The sequence below is a fragment of the Arachis ipaensis genome, chromosome B3 (genome assembly GCF_059453495.1).
Source record: "Arachis ipaensis isolate K30076 ecotype BB chromosome B3, ASM5945349v1, whole genome shotgun sequence".
Lineage (NCBI taxonomy): Eukaryota > Viridiplantae > Streptophyta > Magnoliopsida > Fabales > Fabaceae > Arachis > Arachis ipaensis.
In genome coordinates, this window is record NC_142438.1 from 29,922,259 (window position 1) to 29,935,766 (window position 13,508).

Genomic DNA, 13,508 nt, shown 5'->3' on the forward strand with positions numbered 1-13,508 from the left:
ATAATACATACATTCATGAATAATGAGATTATTATAAAAAACGTCTACTTTTTAAAATGTTTATTATGTTTTTTATGTCTTTATTTCAAACTTAAATTTTTTTATTTTAAATATGATAAATCATTTACTTTACTGAATATTTATCGTAATGTTGTTAAATAAATTTTTTAGATATTTGATTTATAAAATTAATTTTTCTGAATAGATTTATGCATTTAGGCCATTAGGGTATGTACTTTGCCACTGAGACCAAATGCTGTTGCTCACAGCTCAATTCGCAGTATCCAGTATTCACAATATTCCGCTACTCTTCCAAACGCTCACTCTGCAACTCCATTGCTGAAGAACAAAACTTGCATCTTGCATCTCTTAATTCCGAATAAGAAATGGTAGTACTCACTCGTCTGAAATCCGCTTTACATCTTCTTCCTCGTTCTTCCGTGACCTACGCAACCTCTGCCTCTTCCACCTCCAACCTCTTACCGGCGAAGAGGAATCAAATCGCCGCCGTTTATGTCCCGCAGGATTTGTACCGTCGGATATTCACTGTGACCGATCCAACTCTCCCGGTTGTTACGATTCTCGAGCAGTGGGTTCAGGATGGCCAAACTCTTACCTACGATAAACTGCTATTCCTTATCAAGCAACTTAGGTCACGCAAAAGATATAAAAACGCCCTCGAGGTATCGTCATCATCATTAATTATAAATTAGTCGTTAATTAATTAATAAAAATATTATTTATTCGAACTTTAGGTTGAATCGTGATCTAGCTGCAAAATGCGATTCAAATGTTAAAGATACTATGTTTTTCTGGGCTGAGTTTTGGGATCTTTGTGAAAATGAACTGTGTTTGCAGGTGTCATTTTGGATGTCTGACAAAGGATACTCTGAACCTGGATCTGCAGAATTTAGTTTAAGACTGGACTTGATTGCAAAGGCTAAGGGAATAGAAGAAGCTGAATCCTATTTTGATAGCATTCCGAAATACTCAAGAGCTGCAGAATGTTACAGCTCTCTTCTTAATTGCTATGCTCAAGTTAGGGATGTGGATAAAGCTGAAAGGATCATGCTGCAGATGAAACATTTGGGTTTTGCAAGGTCTACTTTGGCGAGAAATTCTTTGCTTAACCTCTACTATCAAACACAAAACTATGACAAAGTGGAAAATTTGTTGCTTGAAATGAAAGAAGAGGGTGTTAAATTCGATAGATTTACATACGCCACCTTGATTAATACATATGCGGCCAAATCTGATATAGAAGGAATCGACAAACTTCTTGCACAGTTAGAAGATGATCCATCGTATTCCCAACATGTAGATTGGTGGAGTGTTTATGCTGTGGCAGCCAATTGGTATGGCAAACTCGGGCTTCATGATAAAGCTTTTAACGCTTTAAAGAAATCAGAGAAGCGCCTGAGTTATACAATCTGGAATGAGGCCTTTCCTTACCTTATGACTCAATATGCAACAATAGGGAAGAAAGAAGAAGTGATGAGGTTGTGGAATATTTACATGATGGATGGGAAGTTACTCAAAAAACAGTATTATTCAGCTGTAGTAAGTTCATTTCTCAAGGTGGATGAGATTGAACTTGCTAAGAGTATCTTTGAGGAGTGGGAATCTAGAAATCGGTATTTCAGAAATTTCTTTATTCCGAACAAGATGATAGCAGCTTACAGCAGAAACGGCAATATGGAGGAAGCTGAAGCCATTGTTAATAGGACAATCATGAAGGGAGGAAAGCCAAATTTATGGACTTGGTCATGGCTCTTGTTTGGATATGTTTCCCAAAGAAATTTTGCGAGGGCTGTTCGATGTATGAAAGAGGCAGTTTCTATCTGTGAAGTGGGGTGTAAGTGGAGGCCACTACTGGAATCCTTAGCTGCCATTTTTCAGTACTTGAAATTTAATGGAGATATGGAGGAGGCAGAGGATTTGATAAGGTCACTCAGTAGCAAGAATATTATCTCGCTTGATGTTCATAACAAGCTGATGAGTTGGATTAAGGATGTGGAGTCAAATGTGCCTGCAATTGATGTGCTGGGTTTAGATTCTCATAAACAAACAGGTGAAATTTCAGAGCCAGAGGAAGATAGAAACAGCCCTGACTTCTGCCTTAGCCATCAATAAAATGTTAAGGGATGACTGTCAATTAGGCAAATCATGAATTAGGGTTTACATTCGGTGTACACATCTTTTCAACAATGAGGTTTAGGACCAATTGATGTAGGTGAATGGTTCACCAAAAAGACTGCTTCTAAGTTGGTATGTCTTATATATCACTCTCTTAAATTTTCTAAGATGCTTCATTTCAAAATAAATTTAACAACCTAATAAGATTCAACTGGCTTATAATTTGTTTTGTTACGTCGGTGTTTAATTCAGCTCAAATACGGAGAACCACTTCCGTTTATTCAACCAAACCCAGCTTATCAACGTGGTTGCAGCCACAGCCGTTGCAACGCGGCCTCCTTCAGTTCCATCGTCAATACTAGCCTCTGCTCAGCCACATTGCTTCTTTAGTGTCACTTTACACTGTTGTCTTTCTTATTTGTCTCTCTCTCTCTCTTCTTCTTCCTCAAGCTTTTGCAGATGCTGCTTCTTCTCCACTATAACCTTTCTTCCTGGGCTCTAGATTAGATGTGTTTTGCTACACAAATCCTCCACATTTTGCGTAAATCGTCTCAATTTATAAAACGAATTTTATTTCTCGCAATCCCTACTCATCCCTCACAACACTCCACCACCTGCAACCTCTTAGCTGTCAACAAGGAACAAAGCGGCGTCATTTCAGTCCTGAGGACACCGTTTTTCCAGAAGCTTCCTTTGCGCGACTTGTACTGTCGGATCTTTACGGCTCCTGAATTGACGTCCTCGGTGGTTCCAATCTTCGAGAGGTGGATTAGGGATGGCGGAACTGTTAACTACAACAGACTTCTATCTGTTATCAGGAAACTCAGATCACGCAGAAGATATAGAAACCACCGTCGAGGTATTGTTTTTGCTACTACTAATACTTTTAATAGTTAATTAAATTAATTAAATTTGTGGATTTTTTATTCTTTTATTTATTTAATCACAGTATAGGATGAATTTTGATCTAGCTGCATAATGCGATCCAATTGGTGAGAATATACATGAAATTTGAGCGCTATTAGTGAGATTTCAACTAGAAGAATTTTAGATATTACTTGATGATAGATTTGGCTCTAATAAAAATTTGTTGATCCAAGTGGTCTGAGGCTTGTTTGTTAGCTTTAAATAAGGTCTTGGGTAAGAGTGTTATCTACTTATCTCAAAGTTGAGGAATTTGTTGATATTGGTTGCAGGATAAAAGACAGAGTGAACCTTACTTCATAATATGTGTGATTGAAACTTGAAAGTATTCACTGGGAAGTGTTTTGCAGAATTGCAGGTCTAATCTTTGTTAAAAAGGACTAATGAATTGCATTCATAGGGTGTCATTTCTCATTGTTCAATTGACAATTTTGTTCAACGATAGAAGAATGATATATCTCTGTTTTGATTCCCTGGGAGTTGTGGGTCAATTTGATTGTGTGACTAAGATTCGAAATAATGTTTCTTTTGCTCGGAGTTATGGGATTCTATAGCCGTATCTTTATTCATCTGTTATTACAGCAACAAACTTTGCATGTCAGTAGATGTGTTGACTTCTTTATGCCTTTCATTTACCTTCTATGGGTAACATGAATCATTTCTACAGGTGTCGTCGTGGATGTTGGAGAAAGGGTTTTCCCAACATAAATCTGAAGATCTTGCGATAAGACTAGACTTGATTGGGAAGGTTAATGGACTAGACTTGATTGGGAAGGCTAATGGACTAGAAGAAGCAGAACATTCCAAAGTACTTAAGAACTGGAGAATGTTACAGCTCTCTTCTTAATTGCTATGCCCGGGATGTGGATAGAGCAGAAAGCATCATGGAGAAGATGAGAGCTTTGGGTTTTGCAAGGTCGATTTTGTCAAGAAATGTTTTGCTTAATCTCTACTATCAAACACAGAACTATGACAAATTGGAAAATTTGATATGTGAAATGCAAGAAGAGGGTATTAATTTCAATAGCTATACATTTGGTACCCTGATTAGTGCTTACGCTGCCACTTCTAAAACGGAGGGAATTGGCAAGCTTCTGGCACAGTTAGAACATAATCGGATTCGGTACTGGCATTTAGATTGGACTGTTTATGCTATTGCAGCCAATTGTTATAGGAAACAAGGACTCTCTGATAAAGCTTTTAATGTCTTAAAGAAATCAGAGAGGCTCATAAGTCATAACTAACAAAAAGAGGAGGGTGGCCCTTACTTTCCTTATGCTTCGATTTTGTTGCTTGGACGTAAATTTGCCATCCAATACCTCGAGTTGTAGTGATTAGGTTTATAGTTACTATGTTGATATTCAGCGGTTCTATGAAGATGTTTTCGTACTCAAAGTGGTTTATTTGCCAAAATATAAAATTGATCCGTAATCACATATTGACTGAATTCAGAATTAGGTATTAACAAATGCGATCAATAATTCTCTGTTTTTGTATGTTGGGTTTACATAAAGCAATCTATTTACGAGTTGCGCTACCAAATTAAAGATTTGAAATTTTACCCTAAAGTATAACGTTAAATGCTATGTACGAAATGTCCCAAAGAATATTAATCATTTTTGTTTAGCGACTAATTGTGTGGAAGTAGGAGAGTTCTTAGGTGGTGAAAGTATAATATGGATCTTGATTCTTGAAGGACCAGGTAAAAAAATTGAATTTGCTGAAAAAAGAGAGATCGGTTTATAAATAGCATTTTGTAGCAAAAGAAGAATAGCAAAAATTGACATCTATTCTAAGCCTGCACACCACACATGTCAAATCCTCCCCCTTTCCTGTACAATTTTTAAAACTCCAATCACCTAAAGGAACTATATGTATTAACCACATCTTCTCATCATTATAATTAAATTTTCTTTCTTTCTTCTTAAAATAATTAAATTTTTTATATATTTTTTAATTTAATTTTAATATAATATCAAATTAAATATTTTATACATATGTTTAATTATGTATTATAATTAAAATATTTTTTCATATTTTATCTTTAAGTTTGATTATTTTATACTATTTTTTTACTCAGAGTCTTTGTTTTTAAAATAAAAACTTATTTAAACGTCTCATAAATATAAATTATTTGTTAATAAGTATTCTAATAATTTTTTATAGAAAATAAATTGTGACAAAAAATAAGATCTTTTTCTTTAGTTTTTTAATTATATTTGAATGAGTTTCAAAAAAGAGACTTAAAAAATAAAAATCAACTTAACTACTACTAAATTATACTGTTTCTTGTTATATATTATATATTACGTTTTTTAAATTATATTACATAAGCATATATTATATTCCTAATTAATATATATAATCTAAAATATTTAATTAATTTTATTATTATTTTATGTTCATTTTTTAAAAATTAATTGTCTTTTTAATTGCATAAAATAATTAAAATAAATATTAAATTTTATTAAACATCTATAAAAAGTAAACAAAAATACTTTTATTAATCATAAAGTATTTACTTTTTTAATTTATAGATAACTCCGTAATTTAAATAGTATTGTGTTCGCGATAATTTTTCAAGAGCTTCTACTTCTAATGGTACTTACAGCATTAGCAATGGAAGTTGGTTTGCCAATGGTGTTTTAAACATTGTAGAGGGGAAAAAATGAAAATTACCTCTTTTTCATAATAATAATAATAATAATAATAACTTTTTTTTTGCTAATTTTTTAGTGAAGCAATTTTCTGGGATTTTCTAAATAAAAAAGTATAGGTAGACAACAATATTGTTGAACAATGTGAATAATGAAGTTAAAAAAATAAATTAATCTCAAAATTAATTAATGGCATGAGTAATTAATAGGAAAAATTATTCTAAAGGACCGTTAGGAAGATTTAATTATTAAAAAGGACTTTTAATACCAAAATTATTAAGAAGGACCAAATCTTTTTATATAATATTTAAGAAGAAGAACCAAATCTTTTTATAAGGAAATAAATATATCTTTTACAATTTGAGATCACTCCATTTTACTTCTTTCTTCCATTTGAATACATTCTATTATCATCATCAGCTTCTTCAAATATAACTTTGATTGACTCGCAGTTCGTAACCCTCAAACAACTTAAATTCGACAATCTTCCAACCATATTATGAGGAATCACATGGACCAATTCATCACATTTCTCAATGATCAGAGTGTATAGTTTGCCAAAAGAATTTTCATGAGTTTCAGAATTTCATATTTTGCACAAACTCTTTATGTTACCCAATTTGACAGTCTTCAAATTTGGAAAAATTGTAGGAAAAATTATTGTAAAGGACCGTTAGGAAGATTTAATTATTAAAAAGGACCTTTAATATTAAAATTATTAAGAAGGATCAAATCTTTTTATAATATTAAAGAAGATCAACCAAATCTTTTTATAAAGAGATAAATATATCTTTAATTATTTTTTATAATTTTTATATTAACAATTTTTTTCTAAAATTTTAGTAATTTTTATTATTTATTTATTTATTTTTTTACTTTTATGATCTTTTAGCTTTATTTTTCTCTTTGGGTAAAGATCACAAAAATAAAAAAAATAAAAATAATTAATAAAAATTATTAAAATTTTAAGAGAAATAAAATTTATTAACATAAAGATTATAATTTTTAGAGACTCTGCATTTTATATTTTCTTTGGAGTATAGCATTTATGTTAATTTAGCCATTGAATTATAATAATAAAATATGATATAAATTCAAAGGTAATTTACGTTAATAAATAGAGATTAAAATTATACAGATGTCCTACATAAAATTATTTGATTACACATCTGTTTTAAATATATTTATATAAATTAAATTAGATAAATTTAATTTATTAATAAGATAAAATATCTAAATAAATCGAATTAGGCCATTTCAATTTATTAAAACAAGTGAAAAATTATATCTGCACTAAATTCTTTAATAAATCTAATCAATCCAATTCAATTTATTATTATAGAAAATACATGATAAATTGAATCAGTTCATAAACTCAATTTACTATAATACATAACACGAAATAAGTATTATTGTATAAGTATCTGAAGAATAATTATTAATTTAAAATTTTAGATGACTAATTTTTAAAAATAATATTTAGTAAAACTGTTATTAAAATTTTATTTTTTATTATTATTTTAGTAATTTTTATTATTTAAGGAAAAATTATAAAAAATAAATAAAAAATAATTAAAGATATATTTGTCTCTTTATAGAAAGATTTGGTTTTTCTTCTTAAATATTATAAAAAGATTTAGTCTTTCTTAATAATTTTAATATTAAAAATTCTTTTTAATAATTAAATGTTCCTAATGGTCCTTTACAATAATTTTCCCAAAATTGTATCCTGCTTTTGGTTCACAATAACTAATTGAATTAGCAATTATGCTAATATGCTAAATACATTTCCTGCGTTCAAAGTGCAAACAACTCATTTGAAATTCTTTTTTCCTTTCAAAAATCCTATCAAAGCTGTAGCTAAATGAGTCATTCACGGAAGGGTGTAGAAATTAATGTGTTGTATGGATATATGAATGTAAATAAATAATTAGTAATTTAGGAAGATAAAAAGATTTGGTCCTTCTTAATAATTTTGATATTAAAGGTCATTTTTAATAATTAAATCTTCCTAACAGTCCTTTAGAATAATTTTCCCTAATTAATATCTAGTAATAACTAAATTTAAAATCTATTGTTCATATTGTTCAAAAAAATCATTGGTTACTTAACATAACTCTTTTTAAAATACAGTTTAAGATTTAAATTATCTACTTTTTTTAAATAAAATACAGTTTAAGATTTAAATTATCTACTTTTTTTTTTTTAAGGTGAATCTCTATGTGAAAATGAACGTAGCCCATAGTCGTAGAGTTGTATAAAGGGTTTTCTTTTTTTCGGTTTTTGTCAAAATTTGAACAAAGCATTTTTTTTTAAATCATCTGAAACCGTTTTTTTTTTAATGACAAAAAAAAAACCATTTTTTTTTTCCACAGAAACCCCTTCTCATGGTAAACTACTCTAAACAAAAATGCAAAATGTCACCAGTTAACAAATTTTATATGGATTCAATTCCTTATCATCTTTCCTGTTTCTATAATGATATTCAACACCTTTTTTGGTCGGAAATCATATTCAACACGTACATATTTAAATTTCAGTGTTTTTTTATATGGATAACTATCAATTTAAGAGTTTATACAAAAAATAACCTGGCATTTTACAGAGATGCATGCATAGGTCTTGAATGACAGCAAGCCATTAGGTTGTTAAATTAATAATCCTAACCTACATATACAAAAATGTGTACAACAAATGCAAGACCTATTGCAAGAATTGCTTATCATTGCTGCATCTGTATTCCTTTGGCTTTTGAAACTACATTTGTTTGTTTATGTGCCACAGAACACATCAATTACATGCACATTTGATTCAACATCCTTAATCCAATTCATCAACTTCTTGTGAACGTCAAGGGAGACAAGATCCTTGCTCCTAAGTAACCGTACCAACTCCTCTACTTCCTCCATATCTCCTTTACTTTTCAAGTATTCAAAAATGGCAGCCAAAGATTCCCAAAATTGCATCCAGTGATGCCCCACTTCACAGACAGAAATGGCTTCTTTGATGTATTCAATAGCCATTGAAAAATTACCTTGTTCAATATACCCACATGAGAGATAGGACCAAGTCTTTAAATTTGGCTCTCCGTTGTTTATGATTGTCCAATCAACAACAGATTCAGCTGCCTCCATATTGCCCTTCTTGCTGTAAGCTCCAATAATCAAGTTTGGAATCCGAATATCAAAACCCAGATTTTTAGATTCCCAATTCTTAAATATATTCTCAGCACTTTCAAAGTCATCAAACTTAAGAACTGAAGCAATTACAGCTAAATAAGCTCTACTGTATAACTTCCCATCCGTTGTTAAAATTTTCCATAACCTCATCACTTCTTCTTTCTTGCCTATTGCTGCATATCGAGTCATAAGGAAAGTAAGGGCCACTCTCCTCTTTTTGTTAGTTATGAGCCTCTCTGATTTCTTTAAGACATTAAAAGCTTTATCAAAGAGTCCTTGTTTCCTATAACAATTGGCTGCAATAGCATAAACGGTCCAATCTAAATGCCAGTACTGAATCCAATTATGCTCTAACTGTGCGATAAGCTTGTCAATTCCTTCCGTATTAGAAGTGGCAGCATAAGCACTAATCAGGGTACCAAATGTATAGCTATTGAAATTAATACCCTCTTCTTGCATTTCACATACCAAATTTTCCAATTTGTCATAGTTCTGTGTTTGATAGTAGAGATTAAGCAAAACATTTCTTGACAAAATCGACCCTGCAAAACCCAAAGCTCTCATCTTCTCCATGATGCGCTCTGCACTACCCACATCCCTAGCATGAGCACAGCAATTAAGAAGAGAGCTGTAACATTCTCCAGTTCGTAAGTACTTTGGAATGCTATTAAAATAGAATTCTGCTTCTTCTAATCCATTAACTTTCCCAATCAAGTCTAGTCTTATCGCAAGATCTCCAGATTTATGTTTGGAAAACCCTTTCTCAAACATCCATGACAATACCTGTAGAGATGATTCATGTTACCCAATAGAAGGTAAATGAAAAGGCATAAAAAAGCCAACACACCTACCGACATGGGACAATGCAAAGTTTGTTGCTGTAATAGCAGAAGAATAAAGATAAGGCTATAGAAAGATCCCAAAACTTGAGAGAAAGAAGCATTATTTCGAATCTTAGTCACAAAATCAAATCGACCCACAACTCCCAGGGAATCAAAACAGAGATATACCATTCTTCTATCGTTGAACAAAGTTGTCAACTGAACACTGAGAAATGACACCCTAAAATGCAATTCATTAGTCATTTTTAACAAAGATTAGACCTTCAAAACACACCCCAGTGAACACTTTCAAAATTGTAATGTCTAATTCTTCTAATTCAAATCTCACTAATAATGCTCAAATTTCTTGTATATTCGCTCCAATTGAATATGCAGCTAGATAAAAATTTATCCTATACTATGATTGAATAGAAGGGAAAAAAAAAAACCACAAATTTAAATAATTTAATTAACTATTAAAAGTAATTAGTAGTAGCAAAAACAATACCTCGAGGGCGTTTCTATATCTTCTGCGTGATCTGAATTTCCTGATAACAGATAGGAGTCTGTTGTAGTTAACAGTTCCGCCACCTCTAATCCACTTCTCGATTATCGGAACCACCAAGGACGTCGATTCAGGAGCCGTGAAGATCCAACGGTATAAGTCGCGCAAAGGAAGCTTCTGGAAAAATGGTGTCCTCGGAACTGAAACGACGCCGCTTTGTTCCTTCTTGACTGTTAAGAGGTTGGAGGTGGCGGAGGGCTGTGAAGGAAGCGTAGGGGTTGCGAGAAACGAAAACCGTTTTATAAATTGAAATGATTTACGTGAAATGCTGAGGATTTGTGTAGCATAACTCATCTAATCTAAGAGCCTAGGAAGAAGGGTTATAGTGGAGAATTAGAAACATCTACAAAAGCTTGAGGAAGATGAGAGAGAGAGAGAGAGAGAGAGGAATAAGAAAGAGAACATGTTGGTACAGTTTAAAGGAACACTGAAGAACCGATGTGGCTGAGCAGAGGCTAGTATTGACGCCGGAGCTGGAGGAGGCAGTGTTGCGACGGCTGCGGCTGCAACCACGTTGATAAGCTTGGGTTTAGTTGATAAATTCATCCAAGTTGTTCAAGCTTCTCACCGATCTTGAATTTTTATTCATCCTTTAACAATTTCCGAATGCTCCATTCCTTCATATCAAAATAATCATCAGTCAAAATAAGCATAAATAATAAATTAACTCTACTGAAATTATAATTCATAACACTCATACAATGCACCCATCAATGGTTATGTCATTACTATCATCTATGTGAAAAATAAAATACAATACAATGAAACATCAACTGAAAAATAATGTAATATAGCAGGGGCAGCTGGACATATTCATAGCAGCAGCAAATAGCAAATAGCAAATAGTAAATAGCAAGCATTTGTGTAACAGATTTAACTCAAATTGAAGTCCATAAATTGAGAATACTCAAACACACTCAAATATACAATTAATCACATACTCAAATACAGAGAACACAAATGCGAAAGAGAAGACAAGAACACGCTGAAATATACCAAAAGCTTCATCAGAGCAGCAGAACTTTTCAATAAAAATTCATATAACTCCATACAAATTCATATAAAACTGCAACCAAAAAAAAAAAAAAAAAACACGAACGCGGAAGAGAAGACAAGCTGCGAAAGAGAAGAGAAGAGACGACAACACAAACGTGAACATGGAGGAGAAGAGAAGAGAAACATTGGCTTGACAAGGATACACGAAATGAAAAACGTGCCTACGAAGATGAAGGTGTGACGGCGAGTAACCTTGGTCACGGTGGTCCGACGACGGTGACGCGGTGGTGGTACTGGTGGCGACGCCAGGGGCTTGGCTTCAACTGGAGCTCTTAGATGGTGACCTGTGATTGAGATTTGAGAGGAGAGGGAGGTGAGAAGAACAGAGATGCCCTGATTAGAAATAGCAAAAGGGTAAACTTAGAATTATAAATTCAGAATAATATTTTGGGCAGAAATTCGAACTGTTTTAACTGGTTTACTGGTTTATTTGTTCAACCAGTTTAACCGTGATTCAATTGGAAAACAAAATTGAGGAAAAACATGCAAAAATTTTAACAAAGAAAAGTAAAAATTATGAGATACATGGTGTATTTAGATTATAGTTTGCACTTTGCAAACATAAATTTGACCATGATTTTGTAATGCTGATTTTGATCGAAATTAGGTTGAATAGTTCAATATGATTTGTTTTGAAATTTTATTTATCTCAAAAGTAGATATAATAATGTTGTTTGAATTGTATTGACAAAATTTAATTTTGTTTGTAAAATTATTCAAAGGTACTTATAAATTACAAACTTCAGAGTAAAAAGCAAAAACTCCTAACCACATTTTAGTGATGTAACTCACTGCATTACTTCGAAACATCTTCCCTTCACTCTCTTATATTTTCAGTCAAAGCTTTTCAACATGCGTGGGGATGTAGCTCAAATGGTAGAGCGCTCGCTTTGCATGCGAGAGGCACGGGGTTCGATCCCCCGCATCTCCATATCTTTTTTATTTCCATATTTTTTTATTAATTGATTTTGTTTTTTTAAATATATTCATTCTAACAGGCATACACAGTTACGGAAAGCATGGGACTAATCACTAAAATCTTCACAGCAGTGTTAGTAGTTAATCTATAGTCTCCAAAGTTTCTTTGCAAATTCAAATCTCTAATCTCTAAAACCAAACCATAATCTGAAACAGGGTAAAAAGTGACTCCATATAACAATAGCTTCACATCTTTGTCCTGTATGCTGTATATTATCATTGAGTGCTATCGTAGAAGTAATCAAGTAACACATGTGTAAGTTAATGGTATTCATTACACAAATTGCACGTGCCTTCCCACAGCAAGTTGATGCATAATAACTATACAACATATGTTACTGATTCTTACACATTTTTCATTATTAGCAAGTGCTAATTGTTTCAATCTAGTTTGGATTAGAGAGCTTAAACAGATCCTCTCCTCATTTAGACCTACAAAAACTATATCCATATGATAACTATATACAAGGTTGCGCCAGGACTAGTTGCAGTCTCTCATGCAACCAACCCGACAGCCGACACCGGTTGTCCATAGGCCAATTATGTGAGAGCTTTCCCTTATGTGAGTCTATTATTCTCTTCAGTATCTTTTCTTTTGGGATTGGATTTTCGACTTCTTCGTATTGATCTCAAATGGGTTTGACTTGGAAACCATGAAATCCCCATCATCAATGAGTGACTCTTCAACTATCTCATAACCAGAATCTGGTACTAAGGAGAATAAAATATGGTTGGAGAATGCCCACTGTGAGACCAAACTGCCATTGGAGTTGAAAATAGGAAAAAGATTATTCTATGCGCAACAACAACATAGCCTTATTTTACTAAGTGAAAATGAACTACATGAATCAAACGTCATTGTGTCCTAGTATGTATCATATTTGTAGCGAAAATGTTTACATATAACCTTACTTGACCACCTAATGGCTAATTCAAAGTCTTTTTGAACTTTTAAAAACACATTATGCTACGTTATATAGAAATATTTTTACACACTTTATACTATAAGTCTATAATAGTGCCGCATATTCTAAGCCTTCACGTTCCATTTCTATCTAAAGGAGCATGTCGAATTAACTCAACCATGTATGATCATATAACACTAATTGCTTTATGATCTAATAGTTAAAGCTTCCCAGAACCAATTATATCAAGCCTAGATTTTTCTTTCCACGTGTTGTGCAAACTCTCG

General features: G+C 32.3%; 2 protein-coding genes and 1 non-coding gene across 4 annotated transcripts; 2 read left to right on the forward strand and 1 right to left on the reverse strand.

Annotated features, from left to right (window-relative positions):
- The first annotated feature begins 211 nt into the window (after positions 1–211).
- Positions 212–4,505, forward strand: LOC107630081 (pentatricopeptide repeat-containing protein At2g20710, mitochondrial-like). Its single transcript, XM_016333113.3, has 4 exons — positions 212–683; positions 859–2,268; positions 2,389–2,995; positions 3,728–4,505. Exons 1-2 carry the CDS (start codon positions 387–389, stop codon positions 2,131–2,133), a joined length of 1,572 nt encoding a protein of 523 aa, XP_016188599.1. The 5' UTR covers positions 212–386; the 3' UTR covers positions 2,134–2,268; positions 2,389–2,995; positions 3,728–4,505.
- A 3,733-nt stretch (positions 4,506–8,238) lies between these two features.
- Positions 8,239–11,888, reverse strand: LOC107630076 (pentatricopeptide repeat-containing protein At2g20710, mitochondrial-like). Of its 2 annotated transcripts, none has more exons than XM_088507306.1 (3): positions 11,500–11,888; positions 10,226–10,899; positions 8,239–9,679 (listed from the first exon to the last, which is right to left on the reverse strand). In XM_088507306.1, the coding sequence occupies exons 2-3, from the start codon at positions 10,574–10,576 to the stop codon at positions 8,489–8,491; spliced, it is 1,542 nt and encodes a 513-aa protein (XP_088363432.1). In that variant the 5' UTR covers positions 10,577–10,899; positions 11,500–11,888; the 3' UTR covers positions 8,239–8,488. The 2 variants fall into 2 exon arrangements, with proteins under 2 accessions (XP_088363432.1, XP_016188595.1); XM_016333109.3 differs by having other exon boundaries at positions 11,531–11,673.
- A 308-nt stretch (positions 11,889–12,196) lies between these two features.
- Positions 12,197–12,269, forward strand: TRNAA-UGC (transfer RNA alanine (anticodon UGC)). Its single transcript has one exon. It is a non-coding gene; the product is annotated as a tRNA-Ala (tRNA).
- Positions 12,270–13,508: the final 1,239 nt, after the last annotated feature.

Excerpts from the sequence above, each read along its gene's own strand:
- LOC107630081 (XM_016333113.3), top strand. The coding sequence starts at position 387 with ATGGTAGTACTCACTCGTCTGAAATCCGCTTTACATCTTCTTCCTCGT. Across the intron at positions 684-858 it reads GATATAAAAACGCCCTCGAG|GTGTCATTTTGGATGTCTGA; the intron begins GTATCGTCATCA and ends CTGTGTTTGCAG.
- LOC107630076 (XM_088507306.1), bottom strand. The coding sequence starts at position 10,576 with ATGAGTTATGCTACACAAATCCTCAGCATTTCACGTAAATCATTTCAA. Across the intron at positions 9,680-10,225 it reads GATATAGAAACGCCCTCGAG|GTATTGTCATGGATGTTTGA; the intron begins GTATTGTTTTTG and ends TCATCTCTACAG.